Raw genomic sequence first — 18,727 nt, forward strand, 5'->3', positions numbered from 1 at the left:
TGAAAATCCATCAGAGTTTGCAGAAAAATTTGCTAAAGACAACAACATTAGACAACAAAATTTCTTATTGCAGTAAGGTATATTTTACATGAAATTGTCAATTATTAACAGTTGAACATGCAAACTAAATTAAAAATTCCTCGATAGTACATTTTCCTGATTTTGGCGGAGTAATTTGATGCAATATTTTAGAAAAGTCGAGTAAATAGTTATATAAATAAGGGTATCAAATATTCAGAGACTTACTTTTATTATCAAGCGTATGCATGCATTTCCAGATGAGGACATGATCTGAAATATGGAGAGAACCCTTAGCATTGATATTTAATTATAAAAAAGTTCTGGCGTAGGCATCATTTGGTACTGCAGATTTTGAAGATAGCACGGAAAAGCTTAAACATAGCATACTGAGGTACTGTTCATTCGAAAATTCCTCATTCGAGTATAAACGTCGTGTAATGCCTAAAGGTAAGCAGAAATTTTTGTCCAGATGAGGAAAGAGTTTGTTTTCTCTCTTGGACTTTCAAACTAGGCGAGAGGTTAGCATGCCCCGATTGGTCAAAAACAAGGAATCAATCAAACACGCCACTCTTCCTCTCATATTAATCTTGTTCCGCATCTGGATGTAAATTTCAGCTTACATTATCCAGTCATTATCCACTGTTTTGTACCTTGAAGACGAAAAGAACTCAACTATGCTTTGTTCTGTGTCCGTGCTACTTTCAAATCATTTAATGTTGCTGTAAATTCAGAAAACAACAATGTCAAACACATACCTTCACTGAATTGGGTATGAGTGTAATCAAAGCCGGAATTAGTGCTTCGGCAAGATAATCAAAACCTCGATGTAGTCTTGAAGCAAAAAAACTAAAACAAAAACAAAGCGAGTAATAATCGGTCCAGTTAAAATTGGCTTGAAGAAACAAAGCCTATATATACGTTAACGTTAACTATATATACTTATTAATCCCGTGAAGTCGTACCCAGGTTAACTGGGACTTTCATAAAGTCGGACTGACTTTCAATTCCTATTGGTTTTCTTCAAGTCCAAGAGATTAGCCTTTTTCGTAACCCGGTTAGGTCGGACATTTGCTGACCCCCGAAGATATTTAACTTTAGATAAAAGAATTGGCTTTCACAATAGTATGTAGGTTTTAGTCTTGTTTGGATCTTGAAAGAAAATTTATTCAGTAATCAAACTAATGCAGCCTAGAGTGAGCATAGAGTCAACCAACCTTAATACTAGGCATGCTTCTTTGACGATTTGAGACCTCAGATCCTTTACCTGAAATCGTATGAAATTTGGGGTTAGGAGCCAATGATGAAAGAAATAACATCCAATGAAATGAACTTCTTTACTCGTAGGCCAAAAATCTTGGAATGTTACTCAGAAATTTGCAACGGATCATCTCAATTAGCATAGTCCAGTCGGGTAGCTGGAGTAAGTTAATTTCCAACCGAAACTGTTATGGCATCAACCAAAACTAGAAACCAATAGTTTCTTGACACGGTGTTCGCTACAAAGTTTTAAGGGTGGCACTTACTTGGGGCTTATACAGAAAGCACTTATTCAAACGCAGTGTTAAAGACAGTTTCAAGTGTTAAAATTTACGACATGTCAAAAAATGAGCATGTCTTCTAAAAACAAATATTGAATGAAACTTACAGACACTCGAAGGCAGACCTCAAGATCACGGAGTACTTTTGAAATCTGGTCGTGGTCCCCATATTGTTTAATAACTTCTCGCAGTTTTTTAAGCTGAAAAGGATACAAAACTAGATATCAAGTCGTGCTCTGAATTAATTTTCATCTATGTCTCATTCGAAGCAAAAAAATTGTGATTCGGCAAGGCAATTTATATAATTCTAAGCACTTTTTAATAACAGCAAGAGCAATAATTAGCAATAGCTAGCTAAGTCAGGAATAGTTTGAGTAAACCTTCATGCAGCTTTCTAGCAGAATTCGTCAATAAGGGCGACTTTGTAAGGGCAGTGGCGTAACGGAGGCGTCTGGGGCCCTAGGGAAAAACTGAGACGGGGCCCCTATTTACAGACTGCAAGAAAGCCCCATCCAACACTGTAGAGCATGTCAAAACAAAAGCAAGATGTAAAAAAGATCCATTGTTGTTAACTAGGGGGAGCTGAGTTATAGAAGCTCCAATTGGAAAACAGTAAAAATGAGGTCAACTTAAACGAGTTATTGAAAACATTGATATGTAAATAATTTGGGGCCCCCGTTGGTCGGGGGCTCTTAGTCATCGACCTAAGGTACCAAAAACTGCGCTAAGCAACTGGGTGAAAGAGTGCAGCTGCTCCATCCCAACAGTCAAAGAGAAAAATAAGCCTTTGTTTTCAAACATTAAAAACATTTGAACAAAAAGTTTTGCCAAATTATTTGCGAAGTGTTAGACTTTTTACCATCTGCATTTATAATCCTCCATCAAAATGATCCATGTCAAATGAGGATTAAAAAACTTGATTAACAACAACGAATTCCAGACAAACGCTCTTTGTGGGGACTAACAGTCATAGATACCTGTATAAATTGAATCATCTAAAACCAAAGTAGCAAAATCTAATATGGATTGAAAAGACCCAGGAAGAGGATAGGCAAAATATCTGGTATGTTGACAGTCCACATTGTGGAGCAAGAGGAGCTCTCTTCGAATGTTTATCAAGATAAAAAAAGAAGAAAACTATCGGGAAATTTCATTCACATTAATCTTCATACATCCTGCATGGAAAAAGTTAATTCAATAGCTAAAAAAAATTTTAGGCTGAAAAGTAAAAAACTCACAGCGGTAACTCTGAGTTCCCAATCATTATTTGCGCTTGATAAAGTACTATTGATTTTGTTTATCTCTTCCAGCGCATCTTTTATTGAATAAATCTAGGCAGAAAAAAATTTGAAATCGAATTGAGAATCAAAGAAAGCTAGTTTCTAAATAACTCCTGGATTTTTCAACAACATTAGAAAATCCGGTAAAACGTCTTTATAACAGGAAAACAGACGAATGTATTGACGCAAAAAGAGGTGGCTTGAAGGGTCATTTTGGTTTGAAACTAATACTTGGTTTGCTGAAAGAAAGATACAAGATATTTGGCTGGCATAATCAAGACTTAACATAGGTATATGTGCTCTCCGTCGCTTTTGAACGGAAAATAAGAGAAGTAAAAATGACTTGCTGGAGTCACATTGGGTTTACATGGAGCCTACAATAACCGCAGCACTAGGAATTCATTGAAATGCAAATAACTACAGCGAGGGGCCATAATAGACGCCTTTTGCAATCATACTTGAGAAAATATTATTTTGCATTGACAGGACAAAGATCCAGGTAATGATAAAAACGAATGACAGTAACTAGTTTCTTACAGTTGGCGAGGCGATCTAGCTATGTATTAAGTTGATTAGAGCCAACTATTTACAATACATATAAACAGTAATTATGACATAGGCCTAAATATACAAGAAAGTTTCACAAAATCTACAGCTGCAATCAAAGTTGTCTATTCTTTTAATGTTTTTGAACATATCAAGTTCTTCATTTCATTCTACAGATAGCCAAGGCGATTGCTTTTGGCCAATGAATCTAATAACCTCAGTACCAAACATTGTTGTCCTTGCAGTAGATTGAACAACGTTGTTATAAGTTCAAAGTTCATATTTTCAATTTCTAGTAATATAAAACCTACTTATGTTTAGAGCCTAGCAATAGGCGATGTCTGCCTTTATATAACAAATCGGATTCAAATGCGATATCACAGACAAAACCATTCTTACGTGACGCTATGCTTAAACGAATAATCATCCTTGAGGCTAACAGGATTGAAATCACTTTTCAATGACGTATACCGAATAGGCTGTTTGTGAGAACAGCTCCAGAATCTGATAATCAACAAGCCTCCCTAAATTCCTTTGTATCAATGAGAAAATTTCATTTTTGAAATCTGATTTACAAAAAATGAAACAAACGAGAGTTTGGACAATTATGTTCTAAACTGCGCAAATCCAATATCCAGAATTTTATGGTCTGGGATTGACTTTAGTTTTCTCTGTGGGTGGTAGATTGGATGTTTGGTAACATTTGATAACATAAATGCTGTCTAGCATATTGTGCAAATACATACAGTTGCTATGAATTTCCTGCTTTGAAATTTTGCAACATTTTTAACAAATTACAAACTTAGTAAATGACTAGATTTAGCCTAAAAGCAGCTATTTCAATATGTCCTTTATTAACAGGCAATCTGAACTTCAGCTGATAATCAAATACTATAAGACATACTCTGAGATCAACATTTTCCTCCCACTGCGACACGAAATCGCATTCATCGAGTGCGCCAGTTCCACTACCTGAAGAAAAAAAGATTTGCATTGAGCAAAAATGCAAAATTAAACCATAATTGTATTTTTAGTTGAAATAATGAATAGGTCATGGTAAGAAGGACTTCTCGATAGACTCAAAGCAAAAACTCGCGGCCAAAAGGAAAGGAACAACTCAAAGCTAAAAATTTTTCATGTTTTGATATGCGCCCAGGCATACAAAGCTTCATCAGAGCTACCAAAAAATTTAGTATTTTTTCTTTTTTACACTCATTACAAGAACTAACGACTACTGGACCAAACAAAAAACCCAGTGTGGATTTTTTTGGGTAGATTCAAAAAAAGAGCTACTCGAGTTGATTATATGAATACATGTAGCTGATTGATGAAACAATCAAAGAATTCAGTGATGAGAAGTATATTGGTAATAAAATTTATATTCACGTAAGAGTAGGACGGTATTGTATAAAAACGATGAAATGAGAATCGAGCCTTTTCCATAGAAATTGTAAAGAAAATCAATAATATATAGAGAGACCATGGGCAGCAGAATTGCGAAGAGCAATAGTTTGTTGAATGATAGAAATATGATTTAAAAATACTTTTTGAGTGGTGTGATATTCAAGATTTTTTTTGAAAATATTCGGACCTCTTCACTTAACTAATATTTCAAGACTTAACACAGGACTTTCGACATTAAGTGGTTAAAAATTGATCCGAATGCCATGGCAAGGGTTACAGAATCTACCACAGTCAAATCAAAGTATTCTTTATAGGAATGAGAAAGTGAAATGGGGCTAACGTAATGATGCAATCTTTGTTGTTGAAAATATTTGCGTTTCAGATTTAAGAAAACACCTGAAGTCATGAAGTAATTCATTCTTCCTTAAGACTAGCACGTGTCGATCAAACTATAAACCATCTGCCTTTAGCTAACGTTTGATTTTGGGAAAACAAATTATATTTACTGGCTAAAAACCTGAAAGCCCGATGGTTCAAACAGCACGTGGCGTATGATGCGATTACAAAATGCCGAGCAACAAATGAAAACAGGCTGTTTATATATTTATGAAAAATTTAGTAGATCAAAGGACATCAAGTCTTTCTGTCGTGTTAATAAATGCTACACTTTTATCCTTAGACATAAAACACAAAATGACACGTGAATTCGAAACAAACGTGTACTTTTCGTCTTCACACGTTTTGTGTGTCAGCCAACAAAAACAATCTGCTAAAATATTCTTGTACGTCTTATTTCATCGTGCTAGTAAAGCACAAGCCACACACAGTGAATATCGAGACAAATAGGCGCAATTAGAAATAAACTATTACCTTTCCGTTTCATAGTTTAGTAAAGAGAGCAGCTAAACATCTTTCATGTAGTGAAATGGCCGGCGAACGTTCGTTTAGCGTCTTAGTTCGATCAGCACAACAATACAATGATACTTTGAGAGCTTAACATGAAATCGTGTGTCTTAAGATGGATGCATTCGAAAGAAAACGATGCCGCCAGTCACTCGAAGAGAATGTTCGGTTGAGTGTCTGCATAAATATTGAGAGGAGAGAGTGGCTCAAATGTGAGTCAATTTTTAATGAGAAAAAAAGGTCTCGACTCGCACGATCCCAGCTGAAAGGTCCGTGTGTATTCAACGAGCCTGAAACTGTTTTATATTAACAGCAGTACAGTTGAATTTCATGCATGGTGTAGAAGCTGTCTTGAGAAACATCCCATCGATGGCTCGACAAAGACGCTAGAGCACTCACTTACTGTAGACGGTCATTATCATCATCATAAATACAGGCATAGCGAGTGTCATAAGAACAGTCAGAGTGTTGATATGACTCTAGCAGTATGACAAAAACATCAAAACAAAGATAATCATAAAATAAGAAAAAAACGGGATAGATTTTCTATAAGCGCAGCGACTTACTGGGAAATTTTCAGAAAGGATTTTTCATCGAAAGATAAAATTTGTGTCTAGATCTTTTGGATTTATAGTTGGTCCGACGGATCAACAATTGAATATGGATTTAAGCTAATAAAAGGTTTCGAGTCGAAATTCGGCTACGATGACGTCTGTATTTCAACATAAAAAACAATGGCTTTTTATCTAAAAACTGGCACAGTGTAAATATTTTTCGCAGCTTATGAATCCCAACCTTTAAAGAGTCGACGTACGAGACGTCCTTTTCTTGTAAAACCGTAAAAATTACACGAGAACATGCAAACTTTCGGTTCGCCTGCATTTCTAAGAAACATGACTTTTTACTGAATCAGCAAGATTTCTTTGAATCCCAGTTGTGCAAACCAGACGAAAAGTTACCTGAAGATCCTGAACCACGATCCATTACCGAAGACCTCTTTGGCTGCTGCGTAAAGCTAGCGCTTCTCCTGACTGACCCTTTCACAACTTGACTAGTAGTCGCCTAGAAACGATAAACGGAACCTTTGCTGGTTTACTCAAAAACAACCCTAATGACAAATTTGCTTAACTCGTGTACAAGAGCTGTAAGGCTGTTAAAAACCCACACTTTGTGACTTAAAATAAGCTGAGAGATACCTGTCAGCTATAAAACTAAACTGTTAACGGGGCCTAAAATCACAAAACAACAAAGAATAAATTTTGTGAGAAGGTTATTCAAGATGCAAAAATATTTTTTCACCAGCACTTTATAGTTGCTTGCTAGTAAATGACAAAAACTAGTGCATGTATTTTCAAAAGAAAAGGAGAAGATTAAAAGTGCAAATTAATAACATAATTTGGGCGAGATTGGCTTAAACAGTTCAGAAAGCAAGTTGCTTACAATGGAACAAGCATCATGCAACAAGCCGATAGCTTATATATCGATGAAATTGCAGGGCAAAAACACCGCTATAACGAAACCTGACAAATTATAAAATGGACGCATCTATAAAGTTTGTCTTCATCTAAATATCGTCTGCCCTGCAAGTGCTATCTCAAAAAATAGATAAGATTTTCTCATTTCCCAGAAAGAAGTTAAAATGATTTTGATGAGGTGCAAAACCTTTATGTAGTTTAATGATCTTCCCAACATTCCCGTGACTAGTTGCCAATATCTTTTCACGGCTCTTCCCAAAAAATCAGCCTGCGCGAGGGGCAAATCACTCTAAGAAAATCTCGTACACCTTTTGTAAAAATCCTATTGTTTTATCTGAAAATCCATATAAATCCTTCTGTTTTGGGAAAAATCTCGTACGCTATTTGCAAGAGTGAATCGCCCCTCGAGCCTGTATTCAGCAGTGTTAAAATTGGTTTTGAAATTGCTATAACTCGGGCTGCAATTATAGTATATCCACACGGTTTTGCAAATTACCAAAAACTCTAGGTACCAGAAACAGCAGAAAAGTCCTTAACATTGCACATGTAAAAATGGATGGTGACATACCTTGGGCTTCTCTCTTTCTACATTTTCGCTAGAACTTGAGCTGCCAATACCTTGAATGGAAAGAAATATAATCAAATTTGATCATAGTCTATTCTAGAAATTTAAAAGTTCTGCTTTCATTACTCTGAAATTTCCACAGAACATATTATCTTTGGCTAGTTTACTAGTAACTCTTACTCGTTAAAAAGTAGAGAACTCTAACCAATTCAGAAAAGCTTCTTTTAAGACGTTATAACGTAAATGTTGATCTAATGAGGAATAAGCGGTTGATGAGATCTTAAATGGCCCCCCGAAAACCCTTTTGGGACAGGTACTTAATTTTGGCTTATCAATGCATCGAAAACCTTGATTAATTTATGGAAGTTACTCTAAAAATCATCACTTGATAAAAATTTGCTGAAGAAACTGGGACATTAAATAAGGGCAATTGGCCCAGCAATTTTTTAGACCACGATAGTGACTACAAAAATTATAACTTCGAAAATAACATGGCCGACAACAGTTGCTCGTATTCTTCAAAGTAATGAATAGCAACATGGTTTTAAACTCCCTAATGGACGCGTATTTCCTAGTTGGATTCGCAAGGCGATAAACAATTAAGTTAAAATTACGTAACAACCAAAAATAATTTGGGGAGGAAACAATCTATCTTTACTTCAGAAAGCCCCACACTGATTTGCGGTTACAAGCAGGAAATCAATTCAAAGTGACAAAAACAAGCCAACAAATTTTGAAAATTGTTTTGACCTAGCTTGCATCATAAGTAGTCAACTAAGTAGGGTAAAAGAATTCATCATATTTCGTATGAATAATTCAGAGATTTGCGTAGGAATGCTGCGCAATCACTCTTTTCTGTACATGCCTGTCCGGACAAACAGGATGTCCAACTAGGGACCTTCCTCGTATTTGTTGTTGATTTGCCGTGGGAATTATCGAAATAAACCATGAACTGACTTGATAAACAGCCTCGTCAAAAAGAAACTAGTTCAGATTTGTTGGGGATACGAGCTGAAACGGCTGTTGTCTTTCCTTTTGTTTGTCGCTTAAAGTTTAAATCCAATCAGAGAAAAGTGTATTAATAGAGCATGCGCAGTCGCTTCCATTTTGCCGCGAAATACTGGTTTCATATCTCGCTCTCGCAGCTTCACTCGCTTTAATGAAACTGGAGTTGCACGATGTTTTATCGTTCTGTTGTTGTTCATAAAGTACCTTTCTTGCAGAGGCCTAGATGGAGTGGCCCTCTAAGCAAAATTAGGCTACAGCTCACAGGAAATTAGTCTTGTGTTTGTAGCTGGATTTATTATGAACCGAAGGAATTATCTTGGCGGGGTTCCGGGTGCAGAATTGTTCCGTTATGTTTATCTATCAAGAAGTCTTGTTTTAGTGAGGACTGTGAATCGAATAAAAAGGACATCGGGTATTATCACTGTAAATTTGGAAACTATGTTGGCTATACACAATCTTGAACGGAAAAATATTTTTCGTCTGGGCCTAACAACATAAATGAAATTGCAACCCACCCCCGTAAGTCTTTGATTGTAAAGAAAGACAAAGTATTCACACTCTTCATTTCTAGATTTATCCCTTCTAGACTGGTCTAATTTGAGTCATATTTTTGATGTTATTTGTCACTTCCAAAAATGGAAGTGGTACTGTAACATTGAGATTACCAGAATTTTGAAAATATGTCTTGTTCATCATAAGAAATCCCTTTGCCTGTCTTAAATAATGACCCCTTAGAATAAAAAAGTTTTTGGTGGGGTTGGATCAACCAATTGTTATTTTTTTATTCAAAAATGTCTGAATTACGAATTAAAAACTTTTCTTTAACTTGCATGTCACTGAACAGAACAGTGAAAGATTACTTTAAATCATGCACATACATCTGCAAAAATGAGAAATGGTCAATCAGATAACTTCAGTGAATGCCATATGTTCTTGATTTATTAGGGAAAGTGAAGGAAAATTCAAGTAATAGAAACATAATTTATTGGTTCTTATGAGGTAACCTATAGCATTTTAAGCACTATCTTTTGACTGCTGAACTTATAAAAATTGCTTACTTAAAGCATGCAGCCTTTCTAAATAACAGAGAGAGTGACAGACCTCCTCTTCTATCTTTCTGCATTAGAATGAAGCCTTCTGTCTTTCATACTTTGAACTGGAGTTACAGTGTTGGTGAACAAATTTATATTAGGGGGGGGGGGGGGGGTGCTGCCCGTAGTGTTACTCCCCATTCAGCAAATAGTTCTAAAGGAAATGTAGTAGAGTATTATTGAAAATACACTACTTGCACAAACTGTAGTTATGGTGCAGTCCATGCTGTAGTTATAAAAGGATGTTATGCAGTGATGAATGATCAATGTTTTATCAAATAATTTATAGGTTGGAAAAGAATGCATTGAATCAACAAAATCAAAATATACACTGCTGTTGGAAATCAAATTAATTATGAATACTTTGATCTATATATCCTGACAGTTGTGGACATGCACCTCATGGTAACTTTCTAAGTTCATTTGTTTTTTTCATTGATACAGCAAAATATGTTTCTGAAATTGTGCCAAATACCTACTTTGTACTTGGTGCAATTGGCAATCAACTGGGGTTTCCCTTTTATTACAAATAACAAACATTGGGTTCCTTTAGACTACCTAATGGACAAACTTTGCAAAAAACTAGTAACCAAATTGATGTTTCCTTTAAACATATTGTAAAAACTGACATAAGACCTTTGCTTATTGACATGAGGAGTTTATTTAGAAAAAGACATAAGCAACAATTTTGTGCAACAACTCCAAATAGTCCTGCCCAGTATAAAAAATTTATCAGGTTATTAGCTGTATGTGGGACTCAGGGTCCTTTAAAGCACGAAATTTAAGTTATTTCAATCTGGATACCGTGTTCACAAAGATTCTTGCTCCTATGCAATTTGCAACAAAGCAGTTGTTTCAAACAATAAAAATAGATAAAGGAGAAGGGGCATTATCATCAGAATTTGAAGTGCGAGATTTCCAAGAAAACAAAAGGATTTCCAGGGGCTTTCAAAAACAAAACAATGGGATTTTCAACAAAAGGTGCATCCGATTTCCACGGAGTGATTTTTCCTCGTGGTAATTTGCGATTCTGGTTGTTACGCGTAGCTGCGATACAGGCCTAATGCAGACTGACAGCATCCTGGCATAGAGAACAATTTTAGGAGTGTATGGTCAATTGAAACTCTTTTCCCTTGCTCGTCTGTTGAATATTGATGCCTAACTCGCTTAGAATCGCTCCTTGGTTCACTTTGCGTTGAGATAGAAGTTTCACAAACTTTCCCTCCAAAACGCTGGCATTCCCGAACCTTACTGCGCATGTTCCATCAATACATTTTTCAAAAGTCTCGTTTACATTTTAAACTTTGGCCGTTCGTATCCCCAACAAAGATCAGCTTAAGCGACGTTCAATCTCACTAACGCAGACAAAATTAACTTTTTCTCCGGAATTCTATACACGCTTTTTAGTTTCTTTATCCAGTTTAAGCTTGACGTTTCTTTTGCTTTCACAAAATTTCAGCCTCACGAGATATTTATTTTGTTTCTTTTTTTTCTATTGAATTTCCTGTGCAAAGTGGTGTCCGGACATAGCCTGTACATTATGAAGTAATCAGTGTTATTTTGCTTATCGCTTTCTGTTTTTCTGTTGCTATTCTTTCATTTTTCAATTTTTGCTGACAGTGATATTTTATTTCTTGGGTTTTGTTAAATTTCAACCTGCCTTGTTTCTTTTGTTTTTCTTATATTTTGGGCAAATCCCAGCCTGTTGTTTCTTATCAGAGTTCCTCTTATAAAAAAGCGTCTATAAGAAACCGAACCCTAAGATGGTCAACAAATGAAGGAACTACATGTTTTTTCATAAGAAACCGGTTTACAAGAAACCTAGTACTAGAGCCCCAAATTTCAAGAAACTTTTAGAACTATTTTTAATTATTAGAATTAGAAAATCAATATTTTTAAGAAACTCAGAAAAAAAATAAGATGAATTTCTGAGCCGGAAAATAATACGTCAACAATCAATTTTTGCTTGATTTAGATTTGCTAAAGACCAAAGCGAACAGTATATAAGGTTAAATGACATAAATGGAGTAGACAAGGATTTCCTCAATAATTGACGTTTATTCTTGGGCCTAATGGCATACAATTTTAAGTATTATTATCGCTTTATAGGCTGTTCCCGGATTACAACAATTTAAGCACACTGTACCGGGTGTCTCGATAAAAAGTACCCCTGTTTCCATAAGAATAATGAACAAGAGATACGATATCAAAACTTACTGTTGTGTTATAAACTTTAATACAAGTAATGTGCGAGGGAAAGCGCAATATTTGATGTTAAATGCTTATCTAAAAATAAGAAACTTTTTGTTCTCCATCAACTTAAACAGCATTGTCTGCAGAAGCAGAGAAGTCAGGTGCACCCTTGACTAACTCAGACTCTTGTAATAAAGACTTGGAGCTCTAAACTGGGAGACTTAGAGCTACAATGCATGGTCACAGTTCACATCCCATATCAGTGAAATGTTTAAATATAGATCTCTCCCTCAACACAGACTAGATGTCTTCAACAAACGAAACTGAAAAAAATCTCGAAAATTTTTTCAAAATCCACAAATGCGATAGTATCTACTACCTGCCAAAACCACCAAATTGAAATATTTTATAATTCATAGATAAAATAAGGATAACTGAAAATGTTACCAATTCAAAGATGATAAAGGATTTAAGAAGAGCAGAGGTCAATTTTTGAGACAAAACTGAGTCTAGCATGAAGTTGGAACAGAGAACATTCAATTTCAAACAATTTACGCCACCATAAAAGTACAGTCTCATTATTAACATGGCGTTTTCAACGAACGCCACCATCGATAATTGGCGCTTTCAACGATAATTTACGCCACCATCGATAATTGGCGTTTTCAACGATATCCCCTACTAAACGCCAAACAACACACGTCTAAATAAAGGAGAGCGGCGACGGTTGGCTAGGCAGTTTATTCTAGATAAAATAAGCGGGTTTTATCTAAGATTAAGCTGAATGAAAAATTTTCATTAGCTTTTGAAGACAGGCAGGGCTAAAATCTGCTCATTTCTGACAGTCAGACCACAATACAATTCGGAATGCCAATTACTGCCTATCTATATGACCCAATATGCAATGTTTCGAAATGCTTTTCGTTTCCCATATTTGATTTTTCCAAATTGAATCATTCTTAACAAACTCTTCAACGATTTACACTCTTTTTTTTATAAGAACCAGTAAATTCAAGTTCAGGCTGACTGGATTGTTCTGAGGCTAGATTGGAGGCTGGATTGTTCTTAATTTGTTCTTAAATTAACAGGGTGTAAGCAGTGCGATTGCTACCTTTTTCCCTCTAGGTACACCTCGTTCAGGCCTCATTTGCCAACAAAGTGATAGAGACAACCTTCATTTGCCGAATAGGTTCAATTTTCACTGAAAAAGCACCCAAACATGGCTAAAGATCCTCGTTTTTTAAATAAAACGTTGTTCAAAATTGCATTCTAGAGTAGCTCAGCCTCAGCTTGTTCTTAATTTGTTCTCAACTTTTGAACAATTCTGAGGCTCGTGTTCTTATAAAACTGTTCTTATAAAAAGATGTAAGTTTAGTAAGTCTTCACTTTTGAAAGGACTTTTTGAAGCTCGGGTGACCGAAAAACATTTACAAACGACGACTGGGCTCACAAAAGGATTAATTTCTATCGTACTCCATCTTCCAATCCTACAATCAATACCGTACAACCCATCGCCGACCGGCTTGCATAACAATGCAGTGATTATCGAATCACTCACAAACAAAAAAGAAATAACCGCGCCGCAGATTACGAACAGTAGAAACGGTTACATTGATACTTGAGACGTTTTTAAGGTGTTTCAAAAAGCCCTAAAAACAGTTTAAGTTAAATAAATGAAATATAATATCAGACTAGCGAGGTGCGGCCTACAGAATTTTGTAAGCCGGTGCACATGAATTTGTGAAAGAAAAAGCGTAGTATTTACCGAAGTAAAAGTTGAAACTATCTTGCATCGTAAAACTCTCGGTGTCCTTCTCATTCCCAAGTGAATGATCAGCCTTTGCAGCTGCCCTGAATAGGCTACTATTCTGGGACAAATACATCTTCTAAGCATTTTCATTTGTCGGTCTTTTCTGGATTGAGCGGTCGGAGAAACCGGCAAATTTTGGCGATTAAAAGCTGGAAAATATATAGCTCGTAATGAAGTCGTATTCAGGATTCGAACATCTTTCCTTTCTCAAAACTTCGACTTCAATATTTCATGTCTGTAAAATGTGATTCTTGTGATGGAACAAAGCTATCCGTATATTCCCAGAAAACAGCATGTGCCCACAACAAAGAAATGTAATCAGCCTTACAAAAACCTGAATCTTGGCATCACCGGAATAGAACAGCCCTTCACAAAAGTTTCCATGTTCCCATGGAACTTATCGATCGATGAGTTGTATTGCTTTTATCTGCTTCTAATTACGTTGCTAGGCCTATTGACCTTCTGGTGGGGCGAGTTCATACCATCGCTCGCTTGAAATGCCGGTAGGTTTTTGTTGACGTTGAGCTTAGCCAGATAGCCCGCTTGAATTTTCTACCATCTAAACATTGGAAAGTCACGCAACAAGAATCTCTTCTTAGGTAACACCTCGAAGTCGTTTCCATACAAATACAAGCAATTTCAGAGATTTTTCAATAAAACAGTTTTCACATTATCCATCCATGTCCTTTAATCACTTTTCATTCTAGTATTGTAGTCTGAGCTCAAGTCGGGATTACAATTCAGGCCAAGACAATGTCAGGAATCTTGTTTCTTTGTGGCCGCTGAGGGGCCTTGTTGACATAGCTCAATGTGATTACCGACAACAGCAACAGAACAAGTATTTGCTAACAATGAGCCGATGAATGAGAATTGTACTGTTTACTCCCATAGTTTACTTCTCGCAGCTTAGTGAAAGCACCATGGGCTGCACAAGTGCCAATATGGGAAAAAGTCAGTTTAACCATGGACTTGCTAAAGTCTCTCTCTATCCATTAAAGAAAGGGAAAAAAGAACAAAATGGGGGGGGGGGAGCGCATCTCTCCAGTTTAACCACAGCGGATGATGCGCCTCTAGTAGCCTTCTATTTTCACATTCTCACTTAAATGTAAGCGCCTTTGTTCCCTTTGTGTGCCCCCCCCTTTTTGTATGAGAGTAAAAACAGCGGTGGCTACCAATTTTGCACTGCATAACTCAGGCGATTTTAAATGCTATATTGAAACCCCTGAATTTTTTATTTGTTTCAACGGCGGCGAGTTGTTGCATTCCGTGGCAAAGTTGGCCTTAGTACGATGACTTGATATTAAAAATCACGTCAATAAGGAGTTTGATTCCGACCAAGAGTGGTTCAATACAAAAGATTTTCCTCCTGTTAGCCTTTGCCTTATGATAATATATATATATATATATATATAAATATATATATATAGTGATGTATACTCACATCTCCTGAAGAGTGAGTTACTCACGAAACAGGCTTGTAGAGATAAACCATGTAGTTTCACTTTCTTCAATCTATGATATATCACGCTCTACGTGCTAACGTATTGAGCACTGTGCTACGGAAGTATCAAAAGACAAATTTCTATATATATATATATATATATATATATATATATATATATATATATATATATATATATATATATTATATATATATTATCATAAGGCAAATGCTGACAGGAGGAAAATTCTTTCCACAAGGGTGCTGCCCAATTGTATTGAACTACTCTTGGTCGGAATCGAACTCCAGTTTGCTGCGTCGAAAACCCCCGCTCATTCCACTGAGCCAAACGGCCCAAATATTTACATCACTATATATATATATATATATATATATATATAGTGATGTAAATATATATATAAATATGTATATATATATGTATGTCCCTTGGACAAATGGGACATAACCATTCAGAAAAAACACTATATCTTAAACGTTTCGACCGAAGTCTTCATCAGTAATACTTTTTTATTAAAGAATTACTGATGAAAAAGTAAAAAGTATTATATATAATCCAAAAAAATCTTCAAAGTAAATATCATAAAATACTTTACAAACAGGAAATTAATCTACAACACTACTAAGGACAATACCCCGAAGAGAAAAGTACTACAAGGGTGCTTTCACGAGTATAGTGTGACCGCAGCCTATGTCTACCCCGGGGCCATTTAAACATAAAAAGAGGAAAATGTTTCGTGAAACTTTAACATACATCTAATCCAACATACATGCGTACTAAAACAGTATAAAATTTAAGGTGGTGGCATGTGGCAAGTTATCCTTTGGAAATCTCGTACATCCTTTGGTTGAAATCCTATTGTTTTATCCAACAATCTGCAATTCATTTGTTTTGGCGGAAATTCCCTACGCCATTTGCAAAAGTAAAGAGCCACTCGCACTCCTAGATAGGAAGACTCCTTATTTTTGGAACGGAATGGTTTTTTAAGCAGGGTTACACCTTCATGTCTCCGTAGCTACAGGCCTGAACACAAGCACGGAAACGAAATATATATATATATATCAAAGAGCTGAAGAAAGTAAAACTACATGATTTATCTCTACAAGCCTGTTTCGTGAGTAACTCATTCTTCAGAATATGAACATCTCCTGAAGAGTGAGTTACTCACGAAACAGGCTTGTAGAGATAAATCGTGTAGTTTTACTTTCTTCAACTCTTTGATATATCACGCTCTACGTGCTAACGTATTGAGCACTGTTCTACGGAAGTATCAAAAGACAAATTTCTATATATATATATATATATATATATATATATATATATATATATATATATATATATATATATATATATATATGGGTATATGTATGCGTTCCCCGCGACCCACTACATAGTGTACTTAATTCTTCGTTCACAAAAACGAAGCTAAGGTAGCTTTGGATCCGGATGACGTCCCAAACTCTAGTCCAGGCCACTAGACAACCTGACTTAAAACTCATTCTAGCCATGTTGAAAAATTGCTCTTTATTTATAGACCGTTTACGAGTGAACTTAGATAGAGCTTCCCAGCAACAGCTACAGCAACAACAACTGCATATATCACTACACCATTGGCAAAGTCCCATCCTAAACCAACAACAACTCAAATATTTCAATGTTGCGTTCTGCCTTTTTAAGATTAGGTTCAGTTATTATAAAATTGATGACTGTCTTCCCTAAATATTAGTATTTTTGTCTTTCAAATACGAAATTCGAGTTTTTCATGGTGAGAATCTTCCAGAAGTCGGTAAGAGAAATAAAAAACGGCTTCAGATAAAGAGTAGGAAGTGCATTGCAAAACCTCTTTCTGCTACCATCTGCTGCAACAGAAAAGGTATCAGCCATGTTTTTATTTGTAAAAATATACAAAATAATATAATCCTCGAGCAAAGCCTGGCCTTTCAATGCAGTGCTTTTCAAAAATTTCAAGGCTTCATGCAAATTCAGCATTATTGACAAAATATGTGGTAGCCTAAGATAAACTGTTCTAAATCCTGGCTATAACAACTGGGCCATTTCTTTAAATAAATGAAAGCTGAAAAACCTGCAAGTTTTCCAATACACTCTTTTTTATAAAAAACCAGGAAATTTAAGTTCAGACTGGCTGTTCTTAATTTTTTCGAAAATCTTACAGTGGATTGTTCTAAATTTGCTCTTAAATTTTATAAGGTGTAAGCAGTGCAATTGCTAGCAATTTCCATCCAACCTTCATTTGCAGACAAGTCTGAAAGTTCACCGGAAAGGCCAACCCTACTAAATTGCTAAAAATCCTCGTTTTGAGATGAAACATTGTTCAAAATTACATATTATAGTAGCTTAGCATTGGCTTGTTCTTAATTTGTTCTTAACTTTTGACCAATGTCAAGGCTTGTATTTTTATAAAATTGTTCTTATAAAAAAATGGACTCGTCTGAATCATCGTTTTAATCGCATTTCACAATTTTGTCACCTTCCAGACTGATCGTTCAATGATGCACTACAAACAAAATTTGTCATCAACATCCAATATTGATTAATATCCATAATTAAAGTAGCCCTAATCTTAATTTAACAACAAAAGAATATCATTCGGTATAAATCAAAACCCTCAAAGGCATGGATGGGATTTCCAAAGTTTCTAACATGGACAAATTAAGTATCGCCCAAAGTCGTCTGCTGGCACGCTTTAGTGAATGCAAAGCGCCAAATTCTAAATCAAACACGAAAATGAATCATGTTGCCAGCTGGCCACCTTAGATCGATTTTGAAAGTTAGAGTGTAAAAAAGATTACGAAATAAGCTAGATCAAACCCACTGAGGTCTAGGTTGTTAAGGTCATTAATAATATGGTTAAAGACCAAACTCGCTGTTAGTAACAACTTTGGTTGCATAAATAACACCTCTTTCTAATTAGTCAGCGCGTATCTATTGCTAGGGGGACACGATTGAAACCAACAATGACACTATCATTTTTAGTATGTAAATTAAACTACACCATGAGACTAAACTAATAAATCAAAGCCTGGTGATCTAAACAACAGACAGAATTGTGTTCTTCAGAGTTTGTGTCTTAATTATCTCACCTTGACAACAGATTTATGAAGATGCATTCGATCAGACATTTGCAGAATGTTCTTAAGAACTTCCGTCCAGAAATAAACTGGGCCTAGGCACTGCCACCAGATCCGTCACCAAACCAAAACCCGCGTTTGAAATATGCAGTTAGTTAGCTGTATCGATTTCCGTGTAGGTTTTGCAACAGAACCTCAAAGCCTTGAGGTTTTTAACACACCGTTTTATTACAAACACTCCACCTATACCTGTAGCGAGAGGAATACAAAAGTTTGTCTCGTCTGCATACAAGCAGCCTACTTCTTGAAGCCCTGCCTAATTCCTACAAAGATTTTAAACCTCA

General features: G+C 35.8%; 1 protein-coding gene across 5 annotated transcripts in view; it reads right to left on the minus strand.

The window, feature by feature from the left end:
- The window catches only part of LOC135682819 (CLIP-associating protein 1-A), a 43,221-nt gene that overhangs the window by 16,227 nt on the left and 8,267 nt on the right, over nt 1-18,727 (minus strand). For 2 of the 5 annotated variants that reach the window (XM_065197873.2, XM_065197872.2), the window contains exons 9-16: nt 7,736-7,785; nt 6,652-6,754; nt 4,290-4,357; nt 2,798-2,890; nt 1,667-1,759; nt 1,236-1,285; nt 777-867; nt 247-291 (exon numbers count right to left, since the gene is read on the minus strand). In XM_065197873.2, the coding sequence (XP_065053945.1) occupies nt 247-291; nt 777-867; nt 1,236-1,285; nt 1,667-1,759; nt 2,798-2,890; nt 4,290-4,357; nt 6,652-6,754; nt 7,736-7,785 (593 nt within the window). Of the gene's footprint in view, nt 1-246; nt 292-776; nt 868-1,235; nt 1,286-1,666; nt 1,760-2,797; nt 2,891-4,289; nt 4,358-5,659; nt 6,632-6,651; nt 6,755-7,735; nt 7,786-13,789; nt 15,005-18,395; nt 18,660-18,727 lie in introns of those variants that run through there. The other 3 variants (XM_065197875.2, XM_065197874.2, XM_065197876.2) reach the window with 3 other exon arrangements.

The sequence above is a fragment of the Rhopilema esculentum genome, chromosome 16 (assembly GCF_057945365.1).
Source record: "Rhopilema esculentum isolate cy_ngs chromosome 16, ASM5794536v1, whole genome shotgun sequence".
Classification (NCBI taxonomy): Eukaryota; Metazoa; Cnidaria; class Scyphozoa; order Rhizostomeae; family Rhizostomatidae; genus Rhopilema; species Rhopilema esculentum.